Raw genomic sequence first — 13,237 nt, forward strand, 5'->3', positions numbered from 1 at the left:
TGGTCTTCTCACACGAAGACAGCGGAGGTACGACTTCTTCTTTACAAGGAGGGGTTATTCTAGAACACTGCTCCGACCGTTTCCTTACTCTTGCTCTGAGCAGCAGTAAACCAACAGGCCCCCTTTTAGTGTTTGGAATTGGGGTGCTCTCAACGATGTGAAAGGTGACAAAATGCTTCTGAGCTGGGGAAGGATCAATAATGTGCTTTCCTCGGCCGGTGGGGGGAGGGGGAAAAAAAGGGAGAAGAGCCTCTTTCTGGCCTTGATGGAATCCCTTCTCATTTTTCTTTTAAAGCCGCAGGACCTGTGTGCCAGAATGGCTTCTAGTCCCCAGTCTCCTCCGCAAAAGGGCGGGTAGTGACCAGAATTGGAAACACAATGTATGCATGTTCGGTGGCCGCCTTCCCATAAATCCCCGTGAGTAACCTCTTAGGAGGTTTCCCCCAGAGTCCAGGGTTCGGCCTGAACTAGTCAGCATGGATGGAGCTCATCTCTGGAAGAAACACTGCTCTCTCACTAGGGACTCCTCCCACCCCATTTTGCACATACTTGTGGTCCCGAAGGAGCAAGGTGGGGATGACGATGGGGTGAGGGAGGGCGGGATGGTAGAGAAGATACAGGTCAGTGCCGAGTCATCATGGGCACTCGGGGAACTTCTGTGACATGCAGGGCCTCCAGATGGTGACTCAGGGAGGTCTCCTCATGAAAGGAGGCCTCCTTGTCATTCTGTGTAAGTGGCATTTCCTTTGCAATTTGCATACGCACCCTACTTGTTCCCGTTTGATACACAAAGGCAAAGGCACAGAGAATTTTTCTCTTTATTGATAACACAACTGCGGAGGAGAAAAGGGTGGCAGGGGCAACAAGGCGGCCCTGGTGTCAGTGGCACCGGAAGAACCCATCTCCAATCTGGCTTCTGAACGAGAGCAACATTCTAGGACCCGTCCAGCATTAGGATGACCAGGTGTTCCAGGTTAGTAGGTGGGGTAGTTGTGGGCATTGATGCCCTCTCATTTCTCCTGAGCTTGGCTCTCCTGTTCTTAAACCAAACCTGCAGTCAGAGGGAAAAAGGGATCGGTTTAGTACATCGAACAGTTAACGTCTGAAGACAAAAGCCACTACCTGCGTGCAAGTGTGTGCACCACTGAGATTTCATGCTGCGCCAAGGGAAGCTGTTTGCTCAGGGAAGTTACCACCACACCCCCTCCCTTTAGCTCCCCCTTAGCGAGCACCAGCTATGTGCCAAATTCTGGAGTAGGCTTATCACTTTGTCCCTCTCTTCCCAATTTTAAGATTCAAATGGTCTTTTCAGGTATCGGATGCAGGTCTACTTATGAGTTGCACCCGCTTCTTGCGGATCCTGGATTCTTACTACCTGGTAACAGGATAAAGAAGGGTCTGTATCCTGGCGGCTGACGACCACCTGTTACCGCCAGTTACCTCCTGCCGTCTCCTCACTAGGGACAGTGTCACCTTGTTTGGGGGATAATGTGGGCATTGTCAATAGGGGGCCCTATTTAAGGTCATATTGAGGGGAACAGCTTCCTATTTGACCAGCCTATCTTCGGTGCAAAGTAAATAATAAGAAGAAACGCGTTGGGTTTTCAGACAGATTTCCTTCAAGGATGTCTAAGGGGTCATTACTCCTCCGAAACCTCTTGAGAGTAAAAAGCAGTCTGGCAAGGGAGGCCTCGTCATGGGGTCCCATGGAGTTTGTGGCTCGTCTCACTGGGGTGTGAGAGTTGCGGGGGCCAGGCACACTGCCTTGATACTTCAGCCCGTAGTGTTAAGGAAAGTGGAGACCAACGTGACCCGAATGAACTAAAATGCTCAAGACTCTTTGGCCACCCGGGAGTCTAGGGGAAAGAGGCACACCATCGTCACCGTCGTCAATTCTGCATGCTCCAACTTGCCCCACCCTACAAACCTTTCCGGGCTCAGGGCCAGGTCAGCTCACTGTACTCTGGCCACAGTTCCAGGATCCCGGACCTGAGCCGCTGTTGTCCAGCAGGGCAGGACAGGGCAGGGCAGGGCCCCTTGGAGCTGCTACACAACCAGGAGGTCCCAATCCCATCCCTTTTTCTTAAGGCAAGGTGAAACAGCACTTTAGGAAGGTGGATGACAACAATGAGGGTAAAGGGGTCATAAAATGGCTTCTTCTTCCTAAATACCTGCCCGATAGTTTTGCAAACAAGCAAACAAAACGGTCAGTTAGACTTGACTATCTTCTCGGTGTCCTAGTTAATGGGGTTAACATTAGATTGAAATCCCTTCAGAAGTTTCCAAACTACGCATCTTGAGCGGCACAAAAGGCCTTCTCTCCCTGCCTGAGGCCTCACGCTTGCACTATTTTAAGATTTGTGGTATTTCTGCTGCATAAATACATAGCTTCAACAAGGCCGATGTGATAGAACTCATTCCGGGGTGGGGGGGTGGAATCTGAACATACCAGTGGTCAAATACCCATAAACATAAGATAACAAAAGCTGGCTGTTGTATGGGTTGTATTCTCTATTTTTAAAAATTTTTAAAAATGTTTATTTACTTATTTTGAGAGAGAGAGAGAGAGAGAGAGAGAGAGGAAGTGGGGGAGGGGCAGAGAAAGAGGGAGAGAGAATCTCAAGCAGGCTCCGTGCTGTCAGCATAGAGCCTGATGGGGGGCTCAAACTCACAAACAGTAAGATCATGACCTGAGCTGAAACCAAGAGTCAGAGGCTTAATCGACTGAGCCACCCGGGCGCCCTGATATGGGCTGTATTCTCAACATTGGCTTTACAAAACAGTTCTGTTTGCAAAAGAAAGGAGGAAACCATGTATTAAGTTTCTTGGAGAAATTCAGCTGTCTGGTTGGGAAATCTGTGAGAACACTGTTTTCTCCCTGATTTGTGTCTTGTGGCCTCTTTCCCCTTCAGAATGCCACTGCGAGTGCATTAGGAAACCCAGGAAGGAGAAAGAGCTAGTCACCAAACCTTAACGTTTTTCTTTTCCTCTGCAATACGCCTTGTCAGCCTGAAAAAGCGATCCCAGTCTGCTCCCAACCTTTCCAGTCTGAGCCAGGCCCGGGGCCCCAGTCTGCGGTGTTGGGATGCCACTACTCAACGGTCAGCTCTGTTGGGCTGCTTTTCAGGTACTCCCACCACCAGATCTGCAACTGTTCTTTTTTTAGAAATCTTTTAAAGTTTATTTACATTTTTTAGTAATCTCTACACCCAGCATGGGTCTCGAACCCACGACCCGATATCAAGAGTTACATGTTCCTCCAACCGAGCCAGCCAGGCGCCCCTGCAACTCCTTTCCATCAATGCACTCACACGTGTACTTTGCAGCAAAGCCGATACACCCAGCCTGACTTCCTTTCCTTTCTTTTTTGGGCAAATATCACTTTGCTGTAACTTAAGTGGGTTTTTTTTTTGGGGGGGGGGTCACCTTTTTACGGCATGACCTACAAATTAGTCAAAAGTGCCTGAGGGAATGAAAGTATTTAAAATTAACACAATGACTCTATCCCCAAATAAGGGCCACCCAACCCCCAACCGACCAAATTCCACAAAACTCAACTCTTCAAAATAGCATCACCAACATGAAAAAAATTCTTAAAATGTTACAAATCCTCAAGAGAATATGTGCTTACGTGTTTAGTGGATTTGTAGAATTTGTGTAGTATCCAGAAGGCCTATTTTGACTGACATGTAGTTCTTCTCTAACCTTTTTGCCCTTCTTAGGTCAATTAATATTTATTCAGTACTGGGTGGTTTTTTTTTTGTTTTTTGTTTTTTTTTTTTGCTTGTTTCATACTTTAGGCAAATTTTCAAAGCCTGCAAACCGTTCCCCCATTCTCACCATAACGTGACTGTCCCAGCAATGTTTTCAGGTTGATGCATCAAAATATTCCAGAAAATTAGAACGTTGAGCTCTCACTCCCCACATTGCCTTACCAAACACTTAAAAACAACAGCAAGAGGACTGGGTTCTCGAACTTTGAAGCTGTCCCTCCACCATCAGTCTCAGCTTCACTAAACAGACACTGGTTACTCATATAGCGTGTTCTGAGCATACATTTCTCCCTCACCCCAATGTTGTTGTTTTTTTAATGTTTATTTTTGAGAGAGAAAGAGAGAGAGAGAGAGACAGAGCACGAGCAGGGGAGGGGCACAGAGAGAGGGAGACACGGAATCTGAAGCAGGCTCCAGGCTCTGAGCTGTCAGCCCAGAGCCCGACGCGGGGCTCGAACCCACGGACTGTGAGATCATGACCTGAGCTGAAGTCGGACGCTCAACCAACTGAGCCTCCCAGCGCCCCCACCCCAAAGTTTATAAATTCACCCACTTCGCTAAGAGCTTATGCATGGCTTTAACTTAGTATAACCAATCCCTCTCATAACCTGCTCCTCTGTGCATTAATTTGAATACTTCCACAGTCAGCCTGAGCCCCAATATGTCTCCACACATGACTTTTCAAAGGATATCTGTGTTTTGGGTGGTGGGTTCGGCCCTGCAGCCGGCTCTGTGCTGACAGCTTGGAGCCTGGAGCCTGCTTCGGATTCTGCGTCTCCCTCTCTCTCTGCCCCTCCCCCGCTCACCCTTAAAAAAATTTTTTTAAGTAATAAATGAACATTAAAAAAATTTAAGAGAAAGGAATCATGTTCCCTCGGGTAATGGGAAACATCCATAAGCTGGAGTTCACATACCCCATTTTTCACCCACAAAGACTCCTAAAGTCGATTTATTTGCCAAAGTTGAAAAAGAAAACCGAAACATACCAACTTGAGAACCCCTGGAACAGAAGTGTCACAAGCCCTAAAGCCGGTTTCAGAATGGCTGCCCGGCCATTCAGGTTTACTGACCTGCACTCTGGTTTCGGTCACATTCATGCAGCTTGCAAGTTCTCTTCTGCGGGGAGAAAACCACAAATGTTTAGTATTTGGAGCTGTGGATAAAGTGAAATGTACAGATATACATTTTATGCTTGTTTTAAAACGTGTACCCTCCCCTCAAGAGCCTACCCCCCAAGTAAATTTTTCTGTAATTCCCAGTTCCAGGCTTGCTACGGTTTCCCCTCAAAATTTAAGGTAGCATTAACATCTTGGTAGTCAAGATAAATAATTTTATTGCACTATTTAAAAAAAGAAAAATTCGGGGCTCTGGGGTGGCTCAGTTGGTTAAGCATCCGACTTTGGTTCAGGTCATGATCTCATGGTTTGTGGGTTCGAGCCCCGCATTGGACTCTGTGCTGACAGCTCAGAACCTGGAACCTGCTTTGGATTCTGTGTCTCCCTCTCTCTCTGTTCTCTCCTCCACTTGCACTCTGTCTCTCTCTCAAAAATAAATAAACACTAAAAAATCTCTTAAATAAAAAATAAATTAATGCAAACAAATATATGATCAACAAATTATCACAGTTTTATTTACTTATTTATTTATTTATTTATTTATTATTTTTTAAGTAAGCTCTATACCCAACGTGGGGTTTGAACTCACAACCCCGAGATCAAGAGTCACATGCTCTGCTGACTGAGACAGCCAGGTGCCCCTCCAACTTTTTAAAATTTATTTAAAAATTTTTTAAGTAGGCTCTATGTCCTAAGTGGGGTTCAAAGTCTTGACCCTGAGATCAAGAGTCACACACTCTTCTGACTGAGCCAGCCAGGTGACCCCCTCCCTCAAAATTTTATTTATTTATAAAAAGTTTTTAATGTTTATTATGATTTGTTTTTTGAGAGAGAGACAGACAGACAGAGAGTAAGCAGGGGGCGGGCAGAGAGAGAGAGGGAAACACCGAATCTGAAGCAGGCTCCAGGCTCTGAGCTGTCAGCACAGGGCCCGACGCCGGGCTCGAACTCACGAACCGCGAGATCACGACCTGAGCCGAAATCGGACGCTTAACCACCTAGCCACCCAGGCGCCCGCCTCAAAATTGTAAATGAAAGGATCCAGCCCTACAGCTAGCTGCAGGAGAGTACCTTGTTCTCCTTAGCCTGATTCCGATAAAATTTTATTTACAAAAAGCTACCAACACAGACGATAAAAAAAATGTATAAATTATACTACATCAAAATTAAAAACTTCTGTAGACCAAAGTACAAAATCAATAAAGTGAGGGGTACCTGGCTGGCTCAGTCAGTTAAGTGCCTGACTCTTGATTTAGGCTCAGGTTATGATCTCATGGTTTGTGGGGTTGAGTCCCACGTCAGGCTCTGTGCTGAGTGTGGATTGTGCTTAGGAGTCTCTCCCTCCCTCTTCCCCCTCTCCAACTAGCACATATGCACTCAGGTGCGTGTGGGCTCTCTCTCTCTCCCCCAAAATAAATTTTCAAACTTCAAAAAGATCAGTAGAGTGACAAGGCAACCCTTCAAATGGGAGAAAATATGTGCAAATCATATATCTGATAAGGAGTTAACATCCACAATATATTAAGGACTACAACTGAATAAATAAACAAGCAACCGGTTAAGAACTGGGCAAAGGCCTTGGATAGACATTTCTCCAAAGATGATATTAAAATGGCCATGAAAAGATGCTCAACATCACTAATTAGTCATTAAGGAAATGCAAACCAAAACCACACTGCTACCTCATACCGTTAGAATGGATACTATCAAAAAAAAAAAAACAAAACAAAACACCAAAACCCAGAAAATAACAAGTGCTGGTGAGGATGTGGAGAAATTGGAACCCTTGTGCAGCTGCTAAGAAAAACAGTTCGGTTCAGGTCATAATCTCATGGTTTGTGGGTTCGAGTTTGTGGGTTTGAGCGCTGCTCAAAAATTTAAACATAGAAATTACCAAATGACCCGACAATTCCATTTCTGAGTATATACCTGAAAGAACTGAACACAGGGTCTTGGAAAGATATTTTGACACCTATGTGCCTAGCAGTGTAATTCCCAAGGGCCAAAAAGTGGAAGCAACCCAAGTGCTCATTAATACTAAATGGATAGGGGCGCCTGGGTGGCTCAGTCAGTTAAGCGTCCGACTTCGGCTCAGGTCATGTTCTTCCGGTTTGTGAGTTCAAGCTCCGCATCGGGCTCTGTGCTGACAGCTTGGAGCCTGGAGCCTGGAGCCTGCTTCGGCTTCCGTGTCTCCCTCTCTCGATCAAGAGTCAGATTCTTAACCCACTGAGCCATCCAGCCACCCCTATAGGTAGAATCTAAAAAACAAAACAGAGATAGACAACCAAAAAGACAGACTGTAATACAGAGAAGAAACTGACGGTTCCCAGAGGGGAATTGGGTCGGGGGACAGGTGAAATTGAGGGGATTAAGAAGTACAAACTTCTAGTTATAAAATAAATAAGTCATGAAAATGAGCATACAATATAAGGAATATAGTCAATAATTTGTAATAATGTTCTATGGTGACGGATGGTGACCACACTTATCGTGGTGCGCACTGAGTAATGTATAAAGTCGTTGAATCATTATGTTGTACACCTGAAACCGATATAACACTGTATGTCAATTATACTTCAATAAAAAAGCCAAAAAGCTTGCAAAAAATTAAAAGACTGTATGCTATGGAAAATAAACCGGTCACAAAAAGACAAAATCACAGACAGGAAGTATAATGGTGGTTACCAGGGGATCGGGGGGTGTATTATTGTGTAATGGTAATAGTTTCAGGTTTGCAATATGAGATTTCTGAAAATGAACGGTGGTGATGGTAACATAAGAATAATGTACGTAATGCCACTGAACTGCACAATGAAAAATGGTAAAGACAGTACATTTTACGAGTATTTGACCAAAATAAAGAAATCAGGAAAAAAATGAATAAATTAGTCTTACGGAGAATAAAAATGGGCGCAGGGCTTGAATATGCCCATGAAAAGATCCTCAACATCACTAATCAATATGGAAACACAAATCAAAACCACAATGAAATACCACTTCACAGCCATTGAGACGGCTAATATTAAAAACAGGGGCGCCTGGCTGGCTCAGCCAGTGGAGCGTGTGACTCTTGATCTCGGGCTTGTGAGTTCAAGCCCCACCTGGGGTGTAGAGATTACCTAAAAATAAAATGTTTTAAATAAATAAACAAATAAGTGTTAACAAGAATGTGAAGAAATTGGAATCCTTGTGCACTTGCGGCCACTACGGGACACAGCACAGTAGCTGCTTGAAAAATTAAAAACAGGCTTACCAAACGATCCAGCAATTCTGGATATCTACCCCAAATGATTGAAAACAGTGACTCCAACTGCTATTTGCACGCCCATGTTCACAACAGCGTTATTCACAATAGCCAAAAGGTAGAAGCCCCTCAAGTGCCCACAAATAAATGAATAGATCAATGAAATTCTGTATTTACAAGCAATGGAATATTACTCAACCCTAAAAAGGAAGGGAATTCTGAGACACGCTACATCATGGGTGAACCCCGATAACATTATAGTAAGTGAAATACTTCAGGCATAAAAAGGAAAATACCGTGTAATCCCACTTATATGAGGCACCTACAGTAGTCAAATTCATCAGAACACAAAGTAGAAAGGTGATCGCCAGGGGCTGGGGGAGATGGGGGAACAGAGAGTGGTTCAGCGTGCATCCTTTTAGTTTTGCAAGGTGGAAAGAGTTCTGGAGATTCGTTGTAAAAAAAAAATATGAATGCACTTTAGTGAACTATACACTGAAAAAAATGGTTAAGATCGTATATTTTATCTTCACACATATTTTACCACAATTTTTTTAAATTTATTTTTTTTTAGTAATCTCTACACCGATAAATGGCTCGAACTTAGGACCCTGAGGTCAAAAGCTGCATGCTCCTCTGAGCCAGCCACGACTCCCTATTTTACCAGCTTTTTAATAAGTCTTTTTTCTTTTTTTATTTATTTTTTATTTTTGAGAGAGAGAGAGAGAGAGAGAGAGAGAGAGAGAGAGAGAGAGACAGAAAGAGCGCGCGCACGAGAGCACTTCAGCGCAGAGCCCGATGCGGGCTCGACTGGGCTCGAATTGACGAACCGGGAGATGAGGACCTGAGCCCAAATCAAGAGTTGGACGCTTAACCGCTTAAACGACTGAGCCACCCAGCCTCCCCTTAAGTCTTTTTTTCTTGAAGTTTGTGCTTGTTTATGTAATCTCTATGCCTAGGTGGGGCTCGAACCTCGAACTCACGACCCCCAGAGATCAAGAATCCCACACTCTCCCAACTGAGCCAGCCCGGCGTCCCCACCACAATTTAAAAAAACAAAAAGACCACCCACCACAGATTTCCACAGACTTGTTTCATATAATTACTGTATACAAATATTTCCCTTGATGCACAGAAGGCATTCTCCCCACCCCTAGTCCTTTTTGGTTTAGGAGGGGGAGAAGGAGGTCGGGGTGGGGGGAGGGGGGGACGGGCGAGGGTGGAGGGGCAGGGGGGCCGGGAGGGGGTGGGGGAACGAAGATGCCTGGAAATGAGGCGAAGGGCACTTGCCGGAGCAAGCCACTTACCTTGTGGCCACGTCAGGGTATCGAGTGCGCTGGAAAACGCTTTCCAGCTCCCGCACCTGAAACGCCGTGAACTTAGAGCGCGGGGCCCCCTGCTGCCTGCCGTGGGGCTGACGGGCCCCAGCGGCTGCCACTTGGGGTGGCCCTTCAGCGTGCTGCTGCCCCAGCGCCTGGACGACACCGCTGGCCTCGTGGTTCCCCTCGCCGTCACGGTTCGCCACGCCTTCACGGTTGATGTCGCCTCCACAGTTGGCATAGCTGACACCGCCCTGGGGGTTATTGTTGCCCACGGGGACTAGACTGCCGTCATCAACGTGGCCGTCTTCTTTGGCTTCTGGGGCCTCGTCCTCCACAGATTCAGATCTGATTTCCACTTCTTGCATCCCCAGCCAGTAGTAGTCGGGGTCACAGTATGCACCCAGGTCACAGTAGTCGCCGCTGGGCAGAGGCTCCATGGCTGTGGTGTGGTGGACGGCCACCGCCTCCGCCCACCCTGTGGTGATCGAGACCAGAGCTGGCCTCTTGTGGCGCCTCGTACCAGTTCAAACGCTTTGGCGCAAGTTCGACGCGTACGTGATCCCCTTTAGACGATTGCTATTGGCTTTCCCTTTCCGCCAACTGAGGTGGGTGGGACTTGCTTCGACACGCAAGTGTCTGGGGCGTGGCCAAAAAATTAGGGCTGTGCGGGGCAAGGCGGGAGCTTGGGTTTGCGCACAATCGGGTCTCTAATTGAAAGTTCGGTTTACCACACCCGTCTTGAGCAGAGTGGTCCGAGGACGGGATGGTACGGGATTATGCGAACTGATTTGGGGGACAAATCAGGGACGGGGAGAGATAGGGGTTCGAGACTTCTCACTACCTACAGGAGCCCTTTGGGAAAAGTTCTGAGAAAGTCTCATGGTCCAGCCCTCTATATTTGGCAACCTGCACACACGCCGGGCTAACAAGTAAAGTGAAATGATGAACCGAGTTTCTTCAAGGACACAGAAAGCAGAGCCCACCACGTTTCCCGGGTGCCCAGAGTCGGATCTTGGGGCCGGATTTGTAGAACATTCTGGGTAAGATGCACTCTACAGGAAATCCAATGTGCCCGATGAGAAAGTTCAAGTACTCCGGATTTTTAGTAATGACGCCCCATCGGAGTGCAAGTGTAGACCCCCAGCCCAGGGCTTAGTGCACCCGAGAACTCTTGCATTTTGCTGGCTTAGGGGGCCACAGTGAAGTATGCATCTTCCGTGGTCCTCCACTCGCACATCTGCGGTAGCATGTCCCCTATACAAGCTCAGCCGTCCCCTGTGCTGGGCTCCTGGCATGAACTCAGGTCAGTTTCCACCTTTCCCCCTGCTGCTCCCTCTCCCCCCCGTGCTCCCTTTTTTTCCCTAAAAATATCATCCTGATCTCTTGCTCTGGAAAAAATAAAATTGTATTTATTGTCAAAAGAGATCCAGGCCAGTGTAAGGGAGGAAGATTTTTTCCTTCCATCCTTCAAGGTCTTCTAGCTGGTTTAGGAATTAAATTGACATGAGACAGTTTGACAGGAGAAAAAACAAAGTTTTATTGCGTGAACACAGAGGCCAAATAATGACAGTGACACCTCAAGAAATAACTAAGGCATCTCTGAGGAATTGGCAGGGCAAAGAAAACTTGTGTTTGGGAGCTTCGATTCAGAAGGAATTCTAAACAGAATTTGGGCTGGGGTAGTAAATTAGGAAAGGGTGACAAGGGGTGTTTACACAGCCTTCTCTGCTCTATGGAGGATGTCTCTTTACTTCCTGGTATAGGGAGGGTAACTTTCACGATTTATTTCTTACTTTTTTGGAGACAAAGGGGGCTCGGGGTGTTCTTTTTGTATTGGCTGTTTCTTTTTTTTATTATTATTTTTTAACATTTATTTATTTTTGAGACAGAGAGAGAGAGAGAGCATGAACGGGGGAGGGTCAGAGAGAGAGGGAGACACAGAATCCGAAACAGGCTCCAGGCTCTGAGCTGTCAGCACAGAGCCCAACGTGGGGCTCGAACTCACGGACTGCGAGATCATGACCTGAGCCAAAGTCGGGACGCTTAACCGACTGAGCCACCCAGGTGCCCCTGTATTGGCTGTTTCTTAAGTAATTTTTATTTAAAATAATCAATATACCAGGGTGCCTGGGTGGCTCAGTCGGTTAAACATCTGACCCTTGAATTCAGTTCTGGTCACAATCTCATGGTTTGTGAGATCAAGCCACCCAGGTGCCCCTGTATTGGCTGTTTCTTAAGTAATTTTTATTTAAAATAATCAATATACCAGGGTGCCTGGGTGGCTCAGTCGGTTAAACATCTGACCCTTGAATTCAGTTCTGGTCACAATCTCATGGTTTGTGAGATCAAGCCTGGCATCAGGCTCTGCACTGAGAGCTCAGAGACTGCTTGGGATTCTCTCTCTCTCTCTCTTTTTAATTTTTTAATGTTTATTTATTTTTGAGAGAGACAGAGTGCAAGTGGGGGAGGAGCAGAGAGAGAAGGAGACAGAATCCGAAGCAGGCTTCAGGCTCCGAGCTGTCAGCACAGAGCCCGGCATGGGCTCAAACCCACAAACCTAGAGATCATGACCTGAGCCGAAGTCGGATGCTTAACCGACTGAGTCACCCAGGCGCCCCTCTCTTTCTCTTGCTCTCTCTCTGCCCTCCCCCGCTAGTGCTCTCTCGCTCTCTCAAAATAAATAAACATTGAAAAATAAATAAAAATGAAATGAAATCACCAATATTCCAAAGGGGCACATTTTGGAGTCGTCTGCCCTTGGCCCCTATACCAGATTGAGGGCTCTATGGTTCTCTCTTCAAGATGTGTTTCGTAATGGGGTGCCTCCGTGGCTCAGTTGGTTAAGCATCTGACTCTTGATTTCAGCTCAGGTCATGATCTCACGCTTTGTGGGCTGGAACCCTGCATCGGGCTCTGTGCTTTCAGGGTGGAGCCTGCTTGGGATTCTCTCCCTCTCTGGGTTCCTCCCTGACTCACGCTGCTTCGGTCTCTCTCAAAATAAATAAACTTAAAAAAAAAAACATGTGTTTTGTAGATGCTTTGGGAGGTGTTAATATCCTGAACATTACAAGCAATTTCTAATAATGAGTCCTATGCTTCGTATTACACATGATTCATCTTCTTTTTATTATGGCAACCATCAGTGTTTTCAGCATCATCCTGTGAAAGAAATTAAACAATTGGTGGGGGCCTTTGTAAGACGTATGCACCTTGCCTACCGTGCCTAATGGATAAGCGTCGCTGCAGGATGGCTCAGAAATCAGCTGAAACATGGTGATTGACCAATTCACATTTAGAAAAGATGTCAAGGAGGTGGGGGGGGGTCGCCTGAGTGGTTCCGTCAGTTGAGCATCTGACTCTTGATTTCGGCTCAGTTTGTGAGTTTGAGCCTCGAGTCAGGCTCCATGCTGAAGCATGGAGCCTGCTTGGAATTCCTTCTCTCCCCCCAAAATAAAATGAGCATTTAAAATTTTTTTTTTTAAAAGAAAGAAAAGATGTCAAGGGATGGCGATCCCACGGCCTCTCTCTGACTTTAACCAAGGTGTTTCGTCCTCAGGCTGACTCTTCCGGATTGTGCAGGCCTCTCCCTCCCTTGGCTAGGATCCCGATGATGAATTTTCAGTCTTGGATCGGTTGTTATGTGGGAGAAATACAAGAGTTTTCCTCACGGCTTGCATTAGACTAGCTAGAGCAGCTGTGACGTCTCAGACGTGTTCTCGCACATCTCTGTCCGCAGTGTACTCCCCGTCATCTAACCCACAGTCCCTCGTGTACCCCAGGGGA

General features: G+C 46.4%; 1 protein-coding gene across 1 annotated transcript; it reads right to left on the reverse strand.

Moving 5' to 3' along the window:
* Positions 1-800: 800 nt before the first annotated feature.
* On the reverse strand, positions 801-10,765 carry LOC131502819 (rhox homeobox family member 1-like). The gene is made up of 3 exons (XM_058713859.1): positions 9,440-10,765; positions 4,844-4,889; positions 801-1,051 (listed from the first exon to the last, which is right to left on the reverse strand). Exons 1-3 carry the CDS (start codon positions 9,889-9,891, stop codon positions 935-937), a joined length of 615 nt encoding a protein of 204 aa, XP_058569842.1. The 5' UTR covers positions 9,892-10,765; the 3' UTR covers positions 801-934.
* Positions 10,766-13,237: the final 2,472 nt, after the last annotated feature.

The sequence above is a fragment of the Neofelis nebulosa genome, chromosome X (assembly GCF_028018385.1).
Source record: "Neofelis nebulosa isolate mNeoNeb1 chromosome X, mNeoNeb1.pri, whole genome shotgun sequence".
NCBI lineage: Eukaryota > Metazoa > Chordata > Mammalia > Carnivora > Felidae > Neofelis > Neofelis nebulosa.

What these genes read in the sequence shown, in the direction of transcription:
- LOC131502819 (XM_058713859.1), bottom strand. Translation starts at nt 9,891, where the DNA reads ATGGAGCCTCTGCCCAGCGGCGACTACTGTGACCTGGGTGCATACTGT. An exon ending in TACCCTGACGTGGCCACAAG is followed by an intron (nt 4,890 to 9,439) that starts GTAAGTGGCTTG and finishes TTCTCCCCGCAG; the next exon opens with AAGAGAACTTGCAAGCTGCA. An exon ending in TGACCGAAACCAGAGTGCAG is followed by an intron (nt 1,052 to 4,843) that starts GTCAGTAAACCT and finishes CTCTGACTGCAG; the next exon opens with GTTTGGTTTAAGAACAGGAG.